This window comes from Eutrigla gurnardus, assembly GCF_963514095.1.
Source record: "Eutrigla gurnardus genome assembly, chromosome: 18".
Classification (NCBI taxonomy): domain Eukaryota; kingdom Metazoa; phylum Chordata; class Actinopteri; order Perciformes; family Triglidae; genus Eutrigla; species Eutrigla gurnardus.
The window spans coordinates 5,557,451-5,567,653 of record NC_139929.1 but is presented as its reverse complement, the minus strand read 5'-3'; the positions used below and the strand labels follow the sequence as shown (position 1 = coordinate 5,567,653).

Genomic DNA, 10,203 nt, shown 5'->3' with positions numbered 1-10,203 from the left:
TTTTATAGTACCAGATGCATTAATAATTGAGTTCCCTATTACGTGCTGTTTGACCCGTGTCAATATGTAAAGTCAGGTGTTTCTATGCTTCAGAGCTATTAGCGTCAGACGGGTAATTGTACATTGGGTTGGTGAAGGACAGCTTGGCATCTTTCCAGACTGAGGCCTGCCGTGGACACAAAGAGACACAGATCACGTCAGCGACTTCTGCACGGACGATTTGGAGTAAAGCCCCGAAAACTGAGCGGAGACACCTTACCCCCACCTCCCTCCTCCAGGGGTAGACGCTGATGGAAAGCCCCCGACCGTCACTCCCGCCGGGGTCGACTCCGGGACGGCCGCCCGGACATTCGTGCAGGCTCGGAGGCTGAGGGAAAGACAATCACGCACAGTGGCTTTAAAATGAGATGAGCCGTAAAGTGCCGGAGCAATGCAGGCGCAATTCAAATCAAATTGACCCGCTATGTGTCCATTATTACACCTCCGACCTCCGTAAAGCAATCCTTCATCTTCCAGAGGTGGAATAAGCACTCAGTGTTACATTGTTGGCAGGAGTAAAACATACGATGAGCAGCAGCATGAGAACACACACACACACACACACACACACACACACACACACACACACACACACACACACACACACACACACACACACACACACACACACACACACACACACACACACACACACACACACACACACACACACACACACACACACAAGCATTAAGTCCATGATAATCTCCATCATCAGAGTCATGATGGTTCTGGCTCTCAACATCACCCTCACTTGTATTACTGGATGACACTAACAACGCAGATACATGTCATTTTTAGAAACACACACACACACACACACACACACACACACACACACACCATGTGATGCGATGGCACAGTGTGGGTGGTGCACAATAATAGCACGCCACCATCACACCTGTGAAGTGGTGGACAGCAGCTCGTTAAGTAGCCGCCATTTACTCAAGTATTGTACTTAAGCATAATTTTGAGGTACTTTATTATTTCCATTTTATGCTACTTTATACTTCTACTGCACACCATTTCAGAAGGGAATAATGTACCGCTACATTTACTTTCAAAATACAATGATTCTGATAATATTAACGTTTCATTTAGTTTCATTAGAATAACTGCTTGAGGCCCAAACTGGTCAAATTCAAAAAAGAAAATAGGAGCAAAGTCCTCACATTTAACACAGATATGTGTAGCAGAACTTTGTTTTTTTCTTCTTTCCTGCCATCATAAACCATCATTAATGATCTCATGATTGGGCGCCTGAACTGGTTGTGAATTGTATATAAAGAAGCTAAAAACAGTTCAACAACACCAAACAGGCCACATACATATTGATGCATCATTGGTAACAATGTGATAAGATATCATCTAATCACTCTCAGGGGATTTCCATGCAAAACATTTACATTTAGCTGATAATACTTTCACTGAGGTAAAAGATGTGAGAATGTCTTCCTGCCTTGTGATTTCTAAAGCCTCTTATGTGATATTTTTGTGGGATTGTATCAGAAAGCTGTTGATTAAACTGGTTATTTTTGGTGTTAAGCTTGTGTTGTTGGATTTGATCAAATTTAATGGTTTCATAATTGTGTCTGTCTGCAGTACGGCATATATATACATAAATCAAGTATCAGCTCAAATATCCACAAAATCAATAATCCTGAAGGAAAACTGTGATCCAAACTCAAACGCTCGCCGATCACCTTGTGACCTTCTCAAATGTTATGATCAGCTTATTGAATTAATGTGCGGCGCATGGTAGAAAAATGAGATTTGTATAACTGAGAAACCGAATGATGGATTGGACATTTCCGTTCGCTGACCTCTGCCCTCCGGTGCGACGCTGGGTTATCCATCACTCCGTAGTCCATCGGGCCTCGTGTTCTGTGGAGCCAGCGGAAAAAAACCCCACTCATCATCATGATCAACACCATCATCAGCAGCAAAACGGAGTCATTATTGTAGCCAGTACTCACACTGAGTAGCACTTCTCCTTGTAGAGAGCCAGAGTGCAGACGGCGACTCCGGCCACGAGCAGCAGCAGCCCGATGGCGATGCCAACATACGCGGCGTCTAAACAACAGGGACGGCACATTGAATTCTTGCACGGAGAGGTTTTTATGAACTGCGGAGACATTAACAAGAGCATGCGAGGATGGAGTAAATCAACTCGGGTTAAGACAGTTTAACTGAGCGGGGGAAGTTGCTTTTACTACCCAGCTGTGTGTCATCTGGTTTCGGGGTCGAGGTGGCGAGAGACGGCTTCTCCTTCACGTGGCAACGGTTGCCCGTCCATCCTGGAGAGCACCTGCCGTCAGATACCAGGAAACAAACAGAGTTACGATGCCGAGTAATCCCATGGAGAAAACAATTCCCAATGAAGGAATCAATAAAACCTAGTCTTATTTCAAGTTTGGACAAGGTTTGCATTCATATTTCTACCGATTTGGGTGCCAGAAGCTGGAGCGATTATTGTTATAATTATCACATTTGGTTGTTGGACCAATTGGACGTTTGGACTCTATTCACACACACTCAATAGTTCATAGTGTTATGGTGTTAAAACGTCCTCGGGTTGGTAGGAGGTGACTACTGGCTAATGGGAAGTTAGCGTCGCTCTGGTTCTCTCAACAAAAGCCTGATGGGATTTTTTTCCACTCATTTTGTTCATTAAGATAATCTTTGCAGATAAACACCACTGTTTGAAGCGTGAATGCAATCACAGGAAGTAAAAAGCCAACAAAGACACTAACCTACTGGCTTATTATTTGAGATGTTGCCTCTGTAGCCTCATTGAGCCGCTGGTTAGCAGCAGCCTTTTGTAAAACACGTAAAGCCTTCGAAATTCACAAGTGGAGGATTTATTGACTTATTTTTTGTTGTACAGCAACAATCTCTTAAGCTTATGTTAACCACGGATCTTTCAGGCATTTAACCCAAAAACCCATTCACAAAACCCACTGACTTTTTAAATGAGGGGACTGGAAATGCAAAAAAAGAATTGCTAACTCATAAATCACAATCTCTATTACCCAGAACGCACTCTTTCTCTCGGACCATTAATAAAACAAAACACGCATTACTATCTTGACAAATGGTGCAAGATTTATCTGCTGGACGTCCGGCGCGGAAAAACACACTAATTGCAAATAGTTTGGCCCGTCTAGTGAGGCTGCGTCTCTGGGAAAGAAAAGTGAGTCTTCGGCCTCCAGACTCCAAGTCGACATCTGTTCAGTATCAGCGTGATTTCCGCGCAACATTGAGCTTCTAATGCGAAACACACAGCTCTCAGCGACGCCAGACTGTGTCATTATCATTCAGAGGGGTCCGGGGTACATATTGTGTGACGGTCTGGCCGTGGCAGGGGGACGTCCCTGGCCTGCTTCCCCGGTGGATCCCGCTCAGCAGACAACGTGATGCAAATACTGAGCCAGAGGTGCCCTCAAAACGCCGGCCTTATCAACGCTGGAACAGCTACTGGAGCTCCACAACACACTGCGCAGTGAATGACGGCCGTGAAGTCCCGTTACATAATGCGAGGAGGCAGTTGTTGGCGGCGGGGAGACATTTGGGATTGTCGGACAGGAGAATGAATAAAAAGAGCAATCAAACAAACAAGCAGGCTGATTGAGAGCGGCGGAATATCTTCACGTTGCAGAAACCCCTTTTTATTTATTTATTTTTTGAACGTCCGACTGAAATCACATCCTTTTTGCATATAAAATGTCAGTGGCTGCGTTTGATTTACAGCAGCTGGCGGGCTGAGCTCCGGTGCTGGCGGCACGGTAACGAGAGACAGACTAAACGAACTTTTGGCCTACAAGCCGTGGACAGACAGTGTGCAGTTGCAGGATTATTGACTAGTAAGGACCACACAGGCGTTTAACGGATCAAAGTGGGTTTTGTTGGCACATTTGACACACAGACAGAGAGCGAGACAGATAGATAGATCCCACTGCAGAAAAAAAAAACATGCAATTCAAATTTCAGTTGGTCTGTTTTCATATTCCAGCGTTTTTTTGTATTTCCAGTAATATGACACTCGGATTGCATTGCAGACACATTGTGCAGCTAGTTATGTGAATCCATGCACATCCAGCCTGTGGAAACTGCAACCTTCGGACTCAAAGATGTGGATCCTTCAGAGAGGATTCAGTGGTGCATAATGATGTTAGCAGCTCCAGCAGCAAGTCTCATAATTGCATTCTTTCTATTATAATGAAATATCAAATTGTGGACATTCCAAGCTGCTGATGCAGACGACTACATTCATAAGCTCCTTGGAGGGAAAAAAAAAAACCTCCAACAGAGTGGGTTTTCTGTGGTCTTCCCACTAAGACCATTGGTTGTGGGGGCCGTGTTTAAATATTGACCGGGAGGATCCGTCGAGAGATTCCCAGGAAACACTGTGCTGGTGGATAAATGAAGGCACAACCAGCCTGGTTAAGCTGGAGGGGATAAGCAGATTCCCACATGCTCCGTGGAGCGTGTCTTTTCCAAGGAAAGAAACAAGACTGATGGGATTTCCATGTTTTAAGTCTCACAAAGAGAGATAAAGGACGGGAGGAGGAGTGGGGAGAGCAGACATGCTACTTATCTTTGTTTGTGCATGTTTACGAGCGTGGCAGGGTGGGTATCCGTGTGCTTATGAATGCGTGTCTATCTGTGTTGAGGATGGAGCTCAACTTACATGCAAACGGGCCCGTGATCCTCCACGAGGCATGAGCCACGATCCAGGCAATACAGCGGAGGGCAATCTGCGAATCACATAAGAAACTGCAGAATACCTTCGCAAAAAAAAAAATCACACAATATAAATCTTCTAAAAGGTTTCCCTCTGCTCTCCTTCTCTGCTACGAGCCGTCAGCCATACCTCTCCTCTCCTGCCAGGAAACAGACGTACACTCGAGCACGTCGCAGCACCGACATCACAACGCCAAATCAGTGAATTATGTTGCCGGGGGAAACGCTGCACTGTCAGGCATCATCCATTAACCTCTGCAGAGCGCGTCAGCTTGTACATTCAAGCACTTTAACGCATGTTTTTTTTTACTTCCATCCTGTACATTTCTCCTCCACCCTCCAGGTTGGGTGAGGGTTATCGGGGTTGCCTGTTAAATGATCATCATGTGTGAAAGTCCTGTTCAACCTCGACGTGGCAGCTTTGGCTTGGCAGCGAACGCCGACTAAATGTGAGGTTTGGTCTTGTTCCCTGAAAATGCAGGAAGGCAGAGGTTTTTAATGGATTTTGGCAGCTCGCTCGTAACTGTTGAGGTGTGCTTTGAAGACTAAGCAGCCAGACTCGAAAATGTCCTGGGAGTCACTGCTAAGGCTGGAAATGAGCAGACGTGAACCAAGTTGGGCAAAACTTGAGTCAGGATTGACTGGTGACTCATGAGACTATGATATAGAGAAAAGTAGTAAGATATGTATTAAACTACATAGAAGAATCCATGTATTTTCAAATATACCACTTTTGTAAACCAACTTAATGAGTCACCCAGCTTAAAGGCCTTTTTTTACTGTCATGGAGAGCCATATTTAAACTACATGTCACAATACATCTAGTGCAACTACGTGATGCATAGATGGACAAAATCTACATCTTTGTGAAAAAGTCTGAGCTTCAAGGTCTGGGAATCATAAGAGGGACCACAGTTAAAGTGGCAGTCCGTAAGATTTGAGATGCGGTTCTTCTAGCGGCCTCTCTGGCGGTAGATGGAACTGCAGGCGAGCCTCTGGGACGTCATCTTCCTCACCGAACCGTGTCGACTGTCTCTCATCTGCGTGATGCCTTCAAATGCTCCACCCTGAAAGGAGGTCCTTTGTTTTCTCTCGTCGGTGGTCACTTTGACTTTCCTTCTTCACTTGCATTAGTTTTTTGTTTCTTTTTCTTGGACTGGAAGTTGAATGGTCTTCTTTCTCTGGCTGTTGATCGTCCATTGTGAGTCAGCAGTAATGAAATGTACCTGGCTGCGATGGTCAAACACTTTAGAGTCTAGACTAGTGGGAGCCTGACTCAGCAGTTGGAAGTTACCGATTTCCGATTACAAGTAAACGCAGCATACTTCCGTGAGTAGCTCCACCTGGGCAGACCAACCACTGCTGACTAACGTTAAAAACCTCACTCATTTTGAATTGTGTGCGGGAATGTCGCCACAAACACGGAGATCCTATTTCTGGGCAAAGCAGCAAACTACAAGCATGTTTTAACTCTTTGATAGACAGTAACTTAAAAGACAATTAAATGGATGAAAAAGTTACCGACTGCCACTTTAATGGCGCCAAGCTCGAAAGGGCAAGGTATGTAAAAACACGTTACCATGGCAGCTGGACTCATCAGAGTGAAAAGGCAGACAGTCTGGAGAGCGATCACAGCGCTTCTGAAGGGAGATGCAACCAGGCCAACTTTCACACACCAGTTCTCCCAGCTCACACTGCAGCAGAGCTGGTGGGAAAATAACGAGGCAGAGATAAGGAAGTTGGTCATATGTGTAGAGGGATGTTCACTAAGAGCATACCACAAAAGATGACTCAAAACCACTTGATCCTTTATGTGCAAAGAGTGTACTTCTACCACAACAATCCAAGACTAATATACTTACGGCAGCTGTTCTCGTCCTCTCCATCGGGGCAGTCTGGGACGCCGTCACAGCGGAGTACGGAGGGGAGGCACAGATCATTCACGCACTGGTAATGTCCTGTAGGACAGCGATCCTGAGGAGGGAGAGTACCAGGCACCAGGGTCGGACAAAACTCCTCATCGGATTGGTCGGCACAGTCCAGCTCTCCGTCGCACCTCCAACTCTCTGGGATACACTGATAGGAGTACAAACACTGGTACTGGTCCGCGCCACAGGTCAGAGGCTGGGGAGTTACTGGTCCTGAGGAGACATATCACAGGGAGGATACATTACACATGCATGCAGAGAGCCTATCGCACCTTAAATCCCCCGTTATGGGTTTTAGTTCACATGCAGCCAGCATCCTCCAGTGAGGATTGTTTTAAGACGCCAGGTGTTTACGGGGGGAAAACAGAGTGCTATGCTAATGGTCTTCTTCAAGCAGTTCAGGGGTGAAGGGAGAACATTGGGTGGCAAAGGAAACAACACAATATAAATGTAATTGCTTTTCCCCACTATTGCCCTCTGTGCCATCCCTCGGCGCTGACCCGGTCTCCACAGTAAATTTATATGGACCTATAGGGCAACAGGCTCCATTTACTCACTACACTCACCTCGAGGGCCCACACAATTTATATGGGAACGGAGTAGAGGAGAATGGATGTTAGTGGACAGAAAATGTGGAGGAAAAAGGGGAAATGGGAGAAGGTGAAAATTGGTGGTAAATTGCATGAAAAATGAGCATGGCGCTGAGAGGACAGGAAACGATGAAAAAAAAACAAGAAATGGAAGCACAAGAAGAGACCAAAGACAAATAAGCTTTACCTTCTGCCAAGCACTCTGCCGTGAAGGAGACGTCATCCAAGGCGATGTCTGTCCACACGTCTCCACCCACCTCTGCTTGGAAGGTCACTCTGAAAGGCGCCGGGTTGGAAAGGATGACATTAGCGTACGTCCACTGGTTGCCATGGTTTCCAGTGGCTGCCCACATCAGCAGACTGGTGCCGCTGGGTCCGACCGTGTAGATCTGGTGAGGGGCCAAACAAAAAATGCACATTGTAGGTGACATGAGATGACATTGAAGACTAATAATAGAAAAAATAATTTAAAAAAAACCCTTAAAATTCACATTAAAATAAATTGTAGTCTTAATGATTTTCTCTCATTATGAAAGTCTTTTTATATTTTCAGCTAAATATCTATTTTTGACATCTCAAAAAATGTATTTGTGTTTTTATTTCCACATACTACACATTAATAATAATTAATAGGAGTTTAAGTGAACAGAATACTATGATTTAAGACATCAATAACTCTTTTATACAGTATTGCAATTGACTTGGACACTTTTTTTAAACTAATTAAAGTTACATTATAACACTGCACCTGAAAGGTGAATTCTTTTCTTCAGTGCACAAACCCAATTATTTCTTAAAAGGTTCTCTTATTGTTTGTTGTCTTGAAATTACCCCCGCTAACAAATACACCTAAAAAAAGACATGAAAAGATGGATTTGATGATCAGGTTTGAGAGGTGACATGCTTTGATGGATTATTTCCCGGCTGAGGGACTCGTTTTCTTCCTGTGGGTATCGGGTGATTGACAGTGAGCAGAGTGTAAAGTAGTGAAAGGAACAGTAAAATAGGAGAGACATTTATGTCAAAACCAAATTAAGCCTTCAGGTTGAGTGTGACGGATTATTTCAGCAAATGACAGAAAAAAAAAAAAAAAGGAGTTATGTTTGGAAGCTAGATGACACAAACAAACGCATGAAAGACTTTGAATTATTTATGGAAATGTGGCTCCGATTAAATCACCTTGAGCGTTCCCATCCTGTCTGAGCCGTGCATGTAGAACCAGAAGCGCAGGTGACACACGCCGATACTGGCTGGAAATGGACCCCTGGTCGTCACCGTGGCAACGTCGCCCTCCCTCTGAGTGGCTGAGTGTATGTACAGGAAGTTCCCGCCGCCGCCTTCAGAGATAAATACAGTGCGGAACACATTTGTAGTACATTTATGTCGTGTTTGAGTAATATTTCAGTGTGATGAATGCCGAAGCTGCAAGCATTCAATTCCAGCTTTACTGCAGGCCAGGAATCCAATAACGTTCTCCTGCTGCCTCCAATGTATACCCGATATTTCAACAGAAGAAAGCATTCGTGCCGTCGTGAAATGTTGTAGCCCGGAGCCAAACGCTGCAGAGCTTCTTCAGCTCGGCTAGGCTCGGAGATGAGACGGCTTCTGTGTGAGGGCCAGGACAAAGTGGGAGTTTTCCACATGAGTTAAAGAGGGTTTAAAGCCATCACAATCCACAGCCAAACCTGCTCCCACCCACAGCACCGGATTATTCTCTCCTGACTCGAAAAAACACATAAACACAGTCTGTGCATCCAGATAAAAGTGTGGACGCAAAACGTTGCTCCATCTGATCATGCAACTAAGTCTGCAGAATCGTGTGCACGTCTCGTCCCTGATGAGCATGTGTGTGTCACAGACGGCTGGGCTTATTGATCCGCTCTGGAGTGAGATCACAAGTTCATTCTGTGACACGCCGCCCGATGTCCACATTCATTCATCTCAGATCAATAAACTCAAATGGCCAAACAGAAGCGGGCGTGTGTTGGACGCAGCAGCGACTCACCCGCAGCCAATGCAAGGAGGAAATAGAGCAACACTGTAGGAGTCACTGAGTGCACAGTTAACAATGAAACCACATCACTGTCATAAATATAATGGAGGATATGATGACTTAGACAGGCGATAAATCAGTACTATCAAACAGCAATTATCCAAACTATTGAAAAGCCATAAGAAGGGCTGCCAAATTAATCAAAATGACAAAACAAAGTGTGAAATGTGTAGAAACTCCGTTTTAAATTACATATTGTTGTGGTGCATAGTTATCCTAGCCCACAAATCATATCCTCAGCCTGAAGAAAACCTCTTTATTTGTCATCTGTAGTTCTGGCTCCTTCACACACTCGCTTGCAAAAGTTCCCTGACGCCTCTGCGGGGGTTGACCCCTTGATTCAGTGCAGGTGGGAGAAAGGACAACCATGTCTAAGCCATCATCCCCGATGAAGACCATGTCCCCGCCCCCTGCTGGACACTCCGACAGCACCGGGCAGCTCCCTCAGCGAGAGGCTGCTTCACCCACGCTGTGTGATGGAGAGATAAGTCCTTCCTTCCTTCCTGCTATCAGACTGCACAAACAACACCGCTCTGAATTAATCAGTCGCAAAAATCACGTCGAGATTCCAGACAAACAACATGACGGATACTGTTAGGCTCCTCAGTTTGACTCAGTCTGACACTGACCAGGATGTATTATTAACCCTGCCTTCACATGCCTGTCGGAAGCTCCTATTTCCCAGCTGTCAGGTTGTAATTACAAAGGAGCTGCACTGAGCCGCCTGAGAGCCGAAAACATGGAGGACGAGAGGCGGACGCAGAAGTTGTCAGTTCTTAGGTTTGATTAATGATTTTTTTTTGTGCCGGCATTATTAAAAACGAGACAGTAAGCAAACGAATGCAGTGAG

The 10,203-nt window shown here is 45.2% G+C and overlaps 1 protein-coding gene across 1 annotated transcript in view; it reads right to left on the bottom strand.

Annotated features, from left to right (window-relative positions):
* The window catches only part of malrd1 (MAM and LDL receptor class A domain containing 1), a gene marked incomplete at its 5' end in the record, with an annotated part of 44,048 nt that continues 33,845 nt past the window's right edge, over positions 1-10,203 (bottom strand). The window contains 10 exons of the mRNA XM_084033654.1: positions 1-166; positions 260-367; positions 1,863-1,923; positions 2,016-2,112; positions 2,256-2,347; positions 4,730-4,796; positions 6,362-6,487; positions 6,645-6,923; positions 7,488-7,689; positions 8,480-8,637. Coding sequence (XP_083889780.1) covers positions 83-166; positions 260-367; positions 1,863-1,923; positions 2,016-2,112; positions 2,256-2,347; positions 4,730-4,796; positions 6,362-6,487; positions 6,645-6,923; positions 7,488-7,689; positions 8,480-8,637 — 1,274 coding nt within the window. The 3' untranslated portion in view covers positions 1-82. The remainder of the gene's footprint in view (positions 167-259; positions 368-1,862; positions 1,924-2,015; positions 2,113-2,255; positions 2,348-4,729; positions 4,797-6,361; positions 6,488-6,644; positions 6,924-7,487; positions 7,690-8,479; positions 8,638-10,203) is intronic.